This window comes from Molothrus ater, chromosome 5 (assembly GCF_012460135.2).
Source record: "Molothrus ater isolate BHLD 08-10-18 breed brown headed cowbird chromosome 5, BPBGC_Mater_1.1, whole genome shotgun sequence".
Classification (NCBI taxonomy): Eukaryota; Metazoa; Chordata; class Aves; order Passeriformes; family Icteridae; genus Molothrus; species Molothrus ater.
In genome coordinates, this window is record NC_050482.2 from 56,878,415 (window position 1) to 56,891,744 (window position 13,330).

At 45.0% G+C, this 13,330-nt stretch overlaps 1 protein-coding gene across 2 annotated transcripts; it reads left to right on the forward strand.

Moving 5' to 3' along the window:
* Positions 1-722: 722 nt before the first annotated feature.
* On the forward strand, positions 723-11,254 carry LDHB (lactate dehydrogenase B). Of its 2 annotated transcripts, none has more exons than XM_036404926.2 (8): positions 723-879; positions 2,209-2,340; positions 5,155-5,272; positions 5,752-5,925; positions 7,712-7,885; positions 9,136-9,253; positions 10,089-10,212; positions 10,901-11,254. In XM_036404926.2, the coding sequence occupies exons 2-8, from the start codon at positions 2,215-2,217 to the stop codon at positions 11,066-11,068; spliced, it is 1,002 nt and encodes a 333-aa protein (XP_036260819.1). In that variant the 5' UTR covers positions 723-879; positions 2,209-2,214; the 3' UTR covers positions 11,069-11,254. The 2 variants fall into 2 exon arrangements, with proteins under 2 accessions (XP_036260819.1, XP_036260818.1); XM_036404925.2 differs by lacking the exon at positions 723-879 and adding an exon at positions 1,251-1,404.
* The last annotated feature ends 2,076 nt before the right edge of the window (positions 11,255-13,330 follow it).

Below are 13,330 nucleotides of genomic sequence, written 5' to 3' on the forward strand. Positions count from 1 at the left end.
TAATCCAGTTATTACTAAACCTGGCAAAATATCTGGAAAAAAACAATCGATACAACTTTAAACCAGCCGCAGCAACAGAATAAAAAAAAGGGCAGCCATAGTCATAGGCAGGCAGGGCTGGGCTCTCTGCCTAGTCCCATTTAACCCAGTGACTTATTTGGGAGGACTCTGGAATCCACTGTTCTGTTTTCCCTCTTGTGAGAGAGACTAAATCATGTGTGATGGGGAACCTAAAGCTTTCTGGTTTCTTCCCCACTGGAACTAATTGCATACCATTCAGTGTTGTGCTTCTACTTTCTTCCTTTACGGCTAGAAAGATGTAATGTTAGATCACTAGATGAAACAAACTCTGTTTGTTGTTATCCTGTATTTTGCTTGCTTTGGTCCTGGAGGAATTCCAAGAAATACCTTCCTTCTCCGCTCAGCAGCAGTGGCCGATTGTACACCCAGATTTTCAGTCTGTGTGTTCTGCGTGTATGAGGAAAAGGAAAATATCATCTGACTCTTATTGCTACTTACAGTGTCGGATTTGCTTCCTACTTTAACAAGGCGTTGAACTACATTCACGCTTATTACCATCTTAAAGGGATGCCCTACTAGGATATCGCGAAAGAATGTGCTGGGTCTGGCCGAGACCGAGGGAGAGGGAGGAGGCGCAGTGGTGGTGGCTCTGCTCAGGTTACACTCTTTGTTGGCCTGCCTCAGGTTACCTCCCTTATTCCTGCCGGGGCATCGCTCCGTGTCTCCAGGAGGGATTCGTCCAACCACCAAAAATCCAACCGGAGTCAGGCCCGGGGCAGAAATCAGCGGGCGCAAAAATCAGATACCCCTTACTGAGGAGACATCCCCAACTTGAGCAAGTTCTCCCCGAAAGACCAGGTAAAATGCTTTACTTTTGCCATATTTTATATCGATTGCAGCGATTCTGGCTAAGCCTGCGGCTCTGTGACACCAGGGACCAACAGCCCCGTTGTTCCCTGTGGAAGAGGAGCTGCCGAGGCCACCAGTGTCGCACGGCCACCCCCGGCCCCGGCAGCATCGCTGCTCCCGGCGGCGCGCCCAGCGGTGTCCCGGGGACACAGCTCCAGGGACGGGCCACCAGCGCCGGCCCTGCGCCACTGCGGGACCGGGGCGGAGCAGCGACATCCTTGAGGCTCCGTCCTTGGCGGGGATTGAGCGCGGCCGCCGCCTCCCCCCAGCCCGCGCCGCCGGGCCCGCCCCTTCCGCTGCGGAGCGGTCTTTGCCTGAGCCCCGAGCCCCGAGCCCCGCTCTCCCCGAGCTGCTCCGGCTCGCCTTCTGTTGCGGAGCGCTCGTTGCCTGAGCCCCGCGCCCCTTCCGTTCCGGAGCGCTCCCTGCCTGAGCTCCGCGCTCCCCTCGCCGCTTCTGCGCTGCTCCCGCTGCCCGGTGCGTACGGGGAGACCCCGCTCCGGGACACGAGGTGCTGGGTGGCCGCCCAGCCGGCCCATCACTTGATCCCGCCGTGCTTCGGCCTTGCCGCGCGCCGAGCATCCCTGCGTGGCCAGCGGGTGATGCCTGAGGTGGCCGGAGCCGGGCCGGGCTCCCGAGGGTTCAGGTTGGGGTCTGGAATGGCCGGAGCCGGGCGGCGGTTCCCGGAGGTTTGGGTTTGGAGTGGCCGGAGCCGGGCTGCGGGCTCCGAGTGTTGGGGTCTAGGATGGCCCGAGCTGGGCTGCGGCTCCCGCAGGTTTGGGGTGGCCGGGGCCGGGCGGTGGCTCGGGGCTGGTCCCCGGCTGTACTCAGGGCGCCCTGGTGCCGCTGCGGCCCCTGACTGCCCTGGCGCGGCCCTGGGCCTCGGGCAGCCTCGGGGGCCCGAGGAGAGGAGCCGGGGAAATCCCAGCCCGCTCCCTGCGGCCCGGCTGGCTCGTGGAGTCCCGTCCCGGAGCCCCAGTGTGCCGAGAGGTGAATGCCCAGGGCTCGGCAGCGCTGATGGAATTTCACCTCTGGCGGGCGGCTCTGGGAACGGCGGTAGCGGGGTGTGCTGCCAGCCCCTGGCCGGGCACAGGGAGGGCAGGCACCTAGAGCTGTGTGGGTGGTGAGGGGTGACTCGTGGCTTGGAAGGAGCCCCGCGAGCAAGGGCAGCGTGCCCGGAGCTGCTTTACGTAGGCTGTGGCAGGTGACTCCTCCCTTCAGAAAATGCCTTCAGCTCCCTCTGGCCTGCTCTGATCCACATCTTTCCGTCTCTCCTCACAGAACACCATGGCCACCGTCAAGGACCAGCTGATCAGCCCCATTGCAGAGGGAGCCAAGGTCCCCAACAACAAGATCACGGTTGTGGGGGTTGGCCAGGTTGGGATGGCCGCTGCTATCAGCGTCCTTGGAAAGGTACGGCTCAAGGACAGCGTGCTCCCCAAGCCTGCGTGCTGTCGTGCTCTGCACTGCCTTTCTTAGGAAAAGGTGGGACATTTGGGAGGTTGGCACAGGAATGAATCATTAGCAGCTCGGGTAAGCTAGCAGTGACCTACAAGCCTGACCTCCACATTCAACCTCTCCTTGTTCTCTCACTTTTCTGTCTTTGTTTAGCAGTAAATGTCTCATTAGGCAGAATGATTTTCCAGGCTGCTGGGAAAATGTAGGTAGGAATGACTCTGCAGCCCCTACCACACTTCTCATTCTCTTCTTAATTTTTTGTTCTTCCCCAACAAAGCTGGAGTTTGCTTGGTGAGGGAGCTCTGCTGGGCAAAGAATGGGGACAGAGCAAAAATCTGGGTGAAATATAGGATAGCAATCAAGAGTGTTTGCTTTTATTCTTTTAAAGAATATGTGCTCTAGTAGCTGAAAATACTGCTATCCCCTTCAGCAGCTTCTTGATTTCTCTTAAGCCCTTTTTGCTTGTTTAAATGACTTTATTTTTTTTTTTCCAGAGAGGTGTTAGCTAGTTTTTAAATAACTAAAAACAGAGGGCTGAACTTGGAGGTTATTATGACTTTTCCTGCTGCTGGTTTGTGGGATACGTTTGTCAAATCTCATGGTGCAGTCTTTGAGCAAAGTAAAGGCTTATTAATCAATGAGGATGTCTTGTACTTTGCACTTTGTTTTTAGAGAATATTGTGAATTCATTAAATTTGAAAAGACAGGTAGAAACTGCAGACTTTTTTTGTTTTAAAAAGAAGGCACCAACAGATATGCCCTGCACCCTTGCAGGGGCAGATCTTAAATCAGATAGTTCACAGTCAGATGAAAAATCTTGCTTGTATGAATAAACCAACTGTAATTTGTTTGTAGATGACCCTCCAGTGAATTACCCTGAGGATGCATGTTTTAATGCATGTTTAATTATATTAAAAAAAAAAAAAATAAGGCCTTTCACTTGCTGATATTCATGAACCCTGTGAGCAAAGAAAAACTGACAGAAGGAACAGGCCACAATGAAACTAAGTGCGAAACTGATGTGAAAGCGGCAAATAGTTTTTAAAACAAATAAGTAAAGAAGAAATTTAATGGAAAAACAGTGATAGCTCCATGTGGGTTTTTATATATAACGATTTTTAAGCACATGGTTGCCTGTCATGGTCTGAAATCAGTTGTTTTTGATGTTACCTGTGGGGGAGCCAGGTGATGTTACCACAAATTGAACCACAATTCAGCATTCATTTAATGCACTTCTCTAAGCAGGGTCAAACTGCCTTGTCAGATAGCTAGGCACAAAGTTTTACTGTTAATGAACAGTATGCACCAAACTCAGAATAAGAACTGGCTTTAAATTCTTCAAGCATGGATGATGACATGGAGTTTATTTCTGTCAGGTTTCTGCTTTTACTCTTTCACAACTATAAGCTGCAGTATAAAATGTTTTCATAATAAAACCATCTGGTTCTTGTAACTGAATTATAATAATGTAATAGAATCATTTGGGCTGGAAAAGATCTCTTATGATCATTGAGACCAACTGTTAACCCAGAGCGTGTCTCCAAGTGCCACATCTAAAAGTTTTATAAACACATCAAAGGATTGTGACCCAACAGCTTCTCTGGGCAGCCTTACCACCCTTCTGGTGATGAATTTTTTCCTTCTATCCAATATAAACCTCTCCTGGCACAGGGTGTATCCTGTCCCTTGTTCCTTGGGAGCAGAGCCCAACCCCACCTGGCTGCCCCCTCCTGTCAGGGGGTTGTGGAGAGCAGTAGGGCTCCCCTGAGCCTCCTTTTCTCCAGGCTGAGCCCCCCAGCTCCTTTAGCCTCTCCTGATGCTCCAGCTCCATTCTCCAGCTCCGTTCCCTTCTCTGGACACGCTCCAGCCCCTCAATATGTTTGTAGTGAGGGAATACAGGATTTGAGGTGTAGCCTCAGTGCCAAGCCCAGGGGGACAGTCACTGCCCTGGTCCTGCTGGCCACTCTGTTTCTGATACAGCCAGAATGCCTTTGGCCTTTTTGGCCAGCTGGGCTGGCTCATGTTCAGCCACTGCCAACCAGTATGATGTGGGTTTCACTTGTGCAAAATGCTTGGCTCTAATACTGATTTCAGTTTGTTGGTGTGGTATTAACTGTACAAATTTGCATGACTCTAAAACTTCCACGTTAGTTATTTAGTTCCTGCTCAGTTAGAGACATTGGTGTTACCATACTGATTTAGAAATGGGAGCTAAATCTGTTCTCACAGATCTGATCACACAGTAGCTCCTGTAGAGAAAAATAGCTAAAGAATCCTTTTTCTCACAATTTCAGCGTTGAGGAGATCTGTTCTCATTGTATATTTTTGTGAAATGAATTGACTGATGGTATGTTGAAAGAGAATTCTTATTTTAGATGGTATGTTCTTTCAGATATTTAAATATTTAAAACAGGCCCGTTAGCTGGATAGATTTAGAGGGTTTGCCACAACTCTGAAAGATGCAACTTTTTTCCAAAGATAATAACTAAATTAAGAAGTGCTTTTCTAGCAAAGGGTTGGCTGTGCACTCAAAGTCTCCACAAATTATACCTTTTTTGGAAAGTCTGAGTGGGTTTTGTGAATCTGTGCTATAGTAGCCTCTGACTTCATGAGATGCATCAGAACACCAAGATAGTGCTGGTTTATTTGGAGAAAGATGCTTTCAGATGGGGGAAACATGTTACTTTAAAATGTAGTTTAGCTCTGCTCTGGGTTAACTTTAAAATGCATGTGAACTGCTTCATTGACTTCACATTTTGTTGTTTTTAGGGTCTTTGTGATGAGCTTGCTCTGGTTGATGTTATGGAAGACAGACTAAAAGGAGAAATGATGGACCTGCAGCATGGGAGCGTGTTCCTTCACACTCACAAGATCGTGGCAGACAAAGGTGCACTTCAGTTTCTTTGGTTTAATACTGATATTTTGTGACTTTGCTTAATAGTGGAGAATTAGTTGTGCAGTCCTAAAGAATTCTTAGAATTTGGCATTGAATAAGGTGAAGTGTGTGAGTTGGGGTGAGTTCAGATGAATACCATAATGGCAGTGGCTCTTAAGCTGGGCTCTCTTACATCTCTTAACAATTTGGGGCTTGTTTAGTAAAATTGATTTTAGTGAAACTCTATGTAGAAGAAATAGTATTTTTTTCATAGTGGAAATGAGAGAAAGAATGGCTAAATGGACTCTCAACACCCAGGTATTGATATATCAGGTCAATGTTAGGAGATGTTGCTGGCTTTCAAACTGATGCTTTGGGTTTTGGGTTTGAATGCAGAAGCTCCCTCTAACTCCTGTATTAACACAATGCTACTGGAATTAGTGGAGTTATTTTAAACACACTCTGTATCTTCTCCCCTGTGCTCTGGTTAGACTATGCTGTCACTGCCAACTCCAAGATCGTGGTGCTGACTGCAGGAGTCCGTCAGCAGGAGGGAGAGAGTCGCCTCAACCTGGTGCAGAGGAATGTGAATGTCTTCAAAAACATCGTTCCTCAGGTTGTCAAGTACAGCCCCAACTGCATCATCCTGGTGGTTTCCAACCCAGGTAATGCACTCCTCTCCTAATTACTTACAGATTTGGTTTGACAAGATAAAACATTAGTTAGTTCTCAGAAAATCTCTTCAAATACAAATTGTTGGAACTTAATAGCTTTTTGTGGACATCTGACAGTACAGACAAATAGTCTGTACTTTCTGATGATCTTTTTATTCAGAACTTGTCGTGTCCATTTTAGAAGAGTGCTTCGTGATAAATAGTTAAGTTCTTTGCATACTTTGGCTTAAGCAGTAGGAAATTTAAATTTTTTCTCTCTAATGGAAGCTTTTGTGTCTGGATAGGATAGGGCTGTTTTTCAGCATGAAGAACTTGCCCTGTAGTTGTGGCTATATTTTCAGAAAAAAGCATTTGCATGCTGAAGCCTATGGTGAAACAAGGGCCGTCTGTACTCCACAGTTCAATTAAAACAGGAAAAAGAGTTAATTATGCATATTTGTCTGTTCACTTGCAAGTATCTCATTGCACTGAGACAGCTTGGATATTTGGATGTCTAAAGGTAACTGTAAATATTCTGGTGTGCTTTGTTGGGTGTCCCTGTAGGGTTGTCTTTGCTTAATTCAACATCTGAAACCTCTATTGAAGAACTGTGGTGATGAAGTGACACTGCTTTTAAAGAAAACCTAGCAGAGTGGAACCATTGCATGCTCTGTTGGGGGATGAGTGATGATCTGGCGTACAGTCAGCCAGTATTCTGAGCAAATAGAGTGACTTGCAGCAGTTCTAAGCACTTACCTGAAAACCAAACTGAGACAAAGATCAGGCTGTTCTTGTTCTAGCAAAGCTGAATTCAGCCTGTTGACTTCTCTCCAGCAGAGCAGCTGCAGGAGGAGAATTGCATGTTGCTTTTTCAGAATTATTTTTATAATCCTTTGTTTTCTCAGTGTGTGGAGTTTTGTCCACTAGTCTTACATAGTGAAGGTTGTTGTGAGCCCATGAGAAGGAGCTTTGGGTGTGTAACCTTGATGCCCTTCCCTGCCCCAGCTGAGGCTGTAGGGAACATGCCACTGGTGAGGTGTGAGCTGTGCTTGGTGCCTGAGCAGAGCAAATGATGCATTTCAGATCTGGGCACACAAATGTGTTCCCTCCTGAGAACTGCCTGGCTCCTCAGAGTTGGAGTCAATTCCTGCAGCCTGCTTATTGCTGTTGCTTTGAGCTGTGAATTAGAGCTCTCTGCTCACATCCTTCTGTCTGCCCTACCTAGCTCTGGGTTTTTTCCTAAAACTGTATTTTTAGAAACAAATGCAGCTAAAGCACATTGCTCATCTGGCTTTTCATGCTGCAGAGGTGGTAGATGTAGAAAGTGCTTAGTGCACAAATTAAGAAATTAAACTGAAGGAATTACCAGCTACAAAGAGTATGTAAATCTCAGACTTTTGGTTGTAAATTGTTTAACCTGTTGTTGTGATGGTGAACTGGAAGGGAGCATTATTCAGGAAATTGCTGGAATGTTTTAGCCATATGAGATCAGTCCCAGTTCTGAATGCCCTAGGGCTTTAACTGTGATCAAAAAAAAGTGTGTCCAACTTTAGCTGGTAGGAATCTAATCTCTAAAGACCTTCCTCAAATTTTCTTAGGACCCATCAAGCTACTGTTTAAAATTTCAAGCACTGCATCCATTTTAATCCCCCAAATAGCCAGATCCAAACTTCCTTGATCAGTGAGCATGACTGTGTTTTGAGTCCTCCTGATTGCCCTACTACGCTCAGTAAGGAAATTTTTGGAGCATTTTTGGTGTGAGTGGAGTTTCATTTGCCTTGCATGCTTTTCCTTTCAGTGGATATATTAACCTATATCACATGGAAGCTGAGTGGGCTGCCAAAAAACCGTGTGATTGGAAGTGGCTGCAATCTGGACACGGCCAGATTCCGTTATCTGATGTCCGAGAGACTTGGGATCCATCCAAGCAGCTGCCATGGCTGGATCTTGGGAGAGCACGGTGATTCCAGTGGTAAGGAGCAGTTCTGATCTCCCTGGGAATGAGCCAAACCATAGCAGAGGTTGAGGCCTGAGGTTTCTTACAGGATTCTAAAGGAACGGCTGCAGCTGAGCTCAAGTAACTGGTACTTTGCTGTATTTTTATGAAGATTAGAGTTGAGAGAAGTACAGGAAATCCACCTACATTTAATAAATATGATTGTGGCTGTACGATTGAAGCCTGAGCTGAAAAGGCCAGTTTTGTGAGGCTGTGTTATGAAGGCTGCAGCTTGCTTCTCTTTATCCTCAGTTTTTGGAGTACAATTCCATAGCCTTTGGCACAGTTCTCTGAAAGCAGTATCAGCACTTGCTAGGTCATTAGCTGAGCTTGTTATTCTAGCAGTCCATATCCAGGCTAACAAAATTATCCCTTACCTTATTTTGTGACTTTCCTCCTTGCTGTTTAAAGCAAAGATAGTTTTAAAATGAGAAATCAAAGAAATTTATCTGTCCTAATTCAGTTCATGTATTCCAAATCTGAAATGCTGCAGCAGAACATCTATGTACATTGTTACTACTTTATATTTTCATGCTGTGTATTTCTAAGGGAGCCACCTCTTCATTGTCCCATTGCATTTGATCTAAGTACAGTGTCTGATCAACAGCAGCAATTATTGTAGCCAGCTCTATACCAATGAAAGCAGAGTTTGGCTGAGCACATGCAGAGCTTATCCTGTGTCATTGTCACAGCTGCTTTTGCTTTGAAGTAACTCCACATTCCTGCTTACTTCCCAAAAACAGAGACTCAGCCTGCCTCTGAGCTTCCAGGATGCAGGGAGAGGTGCATGTTCCTGTCTTGATAGTCTAAGTTTGCATATTGCTGCCCTCTTATTTGTGTAAATAAGAACAGACTTCTTGAAGGCTGATCCTACTACTGATTAGTGAAACTGCAAATGCTGCCATTTTGAGTAAAATCAGTTCTAAAAGGCCAGGTAGCTAAAATATGCCTTTTTACTAGAATTTGATGTTTCTGACTTCAGAAACTTCCAGGCTCTGACTTGTCACATGTTACAAGTGACTTGTTTAAGTGCCAGTACTAAAACAGTCTCACGTTTGACTCCCAGAGTTCTGAGATTTAACTGTAGCTAAATAAAAATGTAAAACCTGCCTCAGCCATTGCTGTAGTTCTGGCTGCTCCTCCTTTGTTTCCAATTATTTTGGCTAGGAAAGGTGGAGGGGGAGTTGCCAGGTGCTGTTGGCACTGATGTCCTGCCTCTTTTGCAGTGGCTGTTTGGAGTGGAGTGAACGTGGCAGGGGTTTCCCTCCAGGAGCTGAACCCCGCCATGGGAACTGACAAAGATCCTGAGAACTGGAAGGAGATCCACAAGCAAGTGGTTGCAAGGTATGATGATCTGAGGGATAATGTGGATGGATGCCATGCTGACAACAGTTTGTGTACACTCTGTCTCTTCTGGTGCAGCTTTCATGCCCTCTTAGGTAGAGTGTTGCTTGAGTGAGTGGGGCTGCTTTTTTAAACACAGAAATGCAGGATTTCAGCTGGTAAGATTTGTTACCCTCCAAGGAGACAGGTTATTGCATAAAAAACCCACTTAAGTGCTGGAGCACTTGAGCTGTGAGTGCTTGTTTTCCCACGTGGAGCTTCTTCAACAGGTAACTTTGTTCAAAGGGCACAAGCCCAAGAAAAAGTAGCATGTTTCTGTGAGCAGAGTGTTGGAATTGGGGAAAATGCTGTTCATGGATGCAGGAGAGTTTGCGTACAGCTGACTACATGTTGCTAAGTCTCTTGTGAAATGAGTATACACTCACTAGGATAAAGTGTGTGCAGATGCTGGCTAAAAACCTCAGGATGTAGTGGTGCTTTGACTCTAAATGTTTGCCTATTCCATTGTGCCTCTGACTGAAACAGAGCTTGTCAGGTATAGGTGCCATTTTCTACTTAACGCTAGGATCTCTTCCTAGGTGGGAGCTAATTTTGTTTGCAGCTAATCCTATGAGAACGACAGGATTCTTTATTATGCATAGGGGATAATACAGATTTTATGCTTTATCCTCTAATGTTGAAACACATAACTTGGACATTTTAATTCCAAAACGTACAGTGTGTTTCAGGAGTTTGAAAATTTTTAAATGGCTTACATTGACTGGTTTTAAGACTTGTAATGTGCAGTGGCTTGCTTGAAGACATCTTAATGAAGTTGTATTTCAATGTTTCCTAGTGCCTACGAGGTGATCAAACTAAAGGGATACACAAACTGGGCTATTGGCTTTAGTGTGGCTGACCTCTGTGAGACCATCCTGAAGAACCTATACCGGGTTCATTCAGTTGCTACTCTGGTGAAGGTAAGAATTGGGGGCTGATTGGACACTCTGGCTCTTTTTTGTTCTGGACAGGCTAAATAGCCTCTATTAGCAAGGTGCTGAATGAAGGAAGCTTTGTAAAATACTACTTTGAATTTCAAATGGCAGCTTACTATTGCCCTTTCTTCTAGGCTGACCTCTTTTCACAAGTATGGAGCTGAAAAGGAAGTTCTCTGTGCAGAACTACCTTTGTGTGAAGCTTTGCTATGTGTAGCATATGCAGATTCCTTGAAAGGAAGTTATCAGTGTAAAAGTGGAAGAGTTCTTGGAGGCCCAGCTGTGATTCCAAGAGCCATTGTCCTTTTATAGCTGGTGTAAACTGCTGTATGTGGTCTGTACCAGCTCCCCAACCTCTGCTGCAGCAAGGGCTCTGAGCTCCCTCTGTTGGCCTGTCCTAATCCTAATCCTAATCCTGTGTCTGAATCTTTTCAGCTCCTTGCTGTATAGAACTAAGTGAGAGAGAGGTTTGAAAGTGGGGTTTCTGCCATCAGCTGTTTGGTATTGCCAGGCATTTGGTCTGAAACAGCTCTATACTATTTATTTTCTTGAATTCATTGTGGCTGAAATTTTTTCTGCAGGTTGTAAAACGATGGTTTTTGAGCTCTGCAACATAAACCAACCACAGATCTGTGATGACAGGCCTGTGTCTGATCTCTTCTGTTTGTGACAGGGCATGTATGGCATTCAGAATGAGGTCTTCTTGAGCCTTCCTTCTGTCCTAAGTTCCTCTGGCCTGACGAGTGTCATCAACCAAAAGCTGAAGGACGATGAGGTGAGCCAGCTGAGGAAGAGCGCGGACACACTGTGGGACGTCCAGAAGGATATCAAGGATCTGTAACTCCTGAATGCTAGGTTTCAGCAATGTTGTAGAAAAACAGCGTGTTGTTTGCAGATGGGGGTTCTACTCACTGTGTATCTCAATGGTCAACATGAAATGTTCTTCCAGACTTTTGTCCATGGTAGCTAAGCTTATGCTTGCTGTAACGCACAACCTTGCAAACAAATAAAGCGATTTTCAGGCGTCTTTGGTTGTCTTAGTGACTCTTTCAGTATGTAAATTATCTGCCTTACTCTGGCATTTTCCTGTAGTGTTTGCTACGGACTACATGGAAGTGTAGACTTGATGTGTCCTTCTAAAAGGTTGGAAACAAAGTAGTAAGAGTGAATTGGTGGGATTTCGCTAGCACCACCTTGCTGTGAGCAAGCTACCACCACTGGCTTTTCTCAGTCCAGGTGCTGAGTAAGTGGAGTTCATTCCCAGACCTGTTTCTGATAGAGAACTTCATAGTTTTACTGATGAGTAGAGGAAATGGAATGAGCATTTGGCTCTGTGCCACCAGCCAAAAATATGCCAGCAATAAGGTTCTGTATGCCACTGGCATAGAAAGAGTCCCATAGATCCTTCCCTCTTCTGGACTAAATTCTTTGCTTGTTAGTGGTGCCTAGTTCTTATAATTCAAAAAACAATATTATTTTCTATTTGATTATCCAAAATTCAAGGTTTTTTTCTGGACCTAGACTGGAATGTTGTGATTTTGGTCTTGTTTATTAGACAAACCAAGTTGGGTCTTAAATCTCTAAATTTCAGCATGATTGTTAAAGGCTTTATATACTTGGAGGGGGAGCAGATTAAAAAAAAAATCGTAGTTTATTTCTTAATCACTTACTGTTATGGAGTAAATATTAACCATAAAATAGAACTGCAGAATCTAAATGTCCAGGGGACAGACAGCATCAAATCCATGTGTCTTGTGGGGCCTGTTAGTTTTGTTTCATTACAAATGGTCTGAGACTATGCTGGAGCAATTTAAAGCTCTTTTCTATCTGCATTAAAATGCTTTGGATATTGGACTAAAACACTTTCACAAGCAGGTAGCTTAATTTTTGTAGTTCCTTTTAAAAGGGAAGATCATGCAAGTGTTGTTAAATTGCAGGTTAACTTTGTGTGATTCAGTAAGGATCGTGTAGTTACTGAAATATGCATGGCATGCTGCTGGCAGCATTATTTACAAAGAGTATCCCAGAGACCTCGGGAGATGTTTTATTCTTGTTACAGGCTGAATTCCAGCCTCCTTTGCCAAGAGGGGGGAGGAAATTATATTCTCTGCTTTCCTAGCTTGGTGTGGCGATCTTACTGGAAAGCTTTCCACACCTGGATGGATTAAAGTTCCTGCTAAGAACTGTTCATGATCAGCTGGATTTAGGAGGTAAATGGCACAAGATGCTACTCTTTTCAGGACACACCCATTAGGAAAATTCACCTGAGCACTTTTAGTACAGGAACCTTGCACAGTTCCTTCCTGGCTTTGTTCTTACAGTCTTCTCAGCAATTAAGTAATTCAAAGTTGTGTTGTGGGACCTTGCAGGATTCTTGAGTGATGTGCATGAAGAGGCATCAGCTGTCTCAGGGAACAGGGAGTGCTCCCTTTGCCCTTCTGCTGGTGTTACATATTGATTTTTGATGGTCACCTGGCTACAGTAAACAGGATTTTTCACTGACTGCATCCTCACACATTACAATGTAGGGTCAGACCTTGTTCTGTGGTTGGCAAACAGATCCAAAGGGACATTTTCAGCATCCATGGTCCTGGTGCTTGAGCTGAGGGATTCTGTCACCTGCTGTCAGCTGCTTCAATCCCCTCCAGGTGCACCGGGGAGGCTTTTTTTGTTAGTGATCACAGACTTAACAAGATCTTTAGTGCCTAGACATTAAGCAAACAGAGAACTCATGAAAAAATCTGTTCTGTTTAAAGACAAAGTGGATACAGGTGAAGGAGGAAACTGAAGGAATGAAGAAAAAATTGGTTTGTGTGGTGAGAAGTTTTCTTGCACATCAGCAATTTCACTGTACTACCCTTTTTTCTTTCTACTTTCCTTTTTTTCAACTGCTTTTGGGGATATGACATCATGAAGAAACATTCTAAAAAATTTAGGCAGCAGTGAATAGCCATCCCAGGTGTTATGCAGGATTAGTTCCAAATTGTTAAATAGGAATGAGTATCCTGGGTTAGTGCATTTTAAGCTTTTACAAATAGGCTCTTCAGCTGTTACTTGCATCCACTGATGCTTGTAAGACCTATGCAAGTGCCACAATGATATT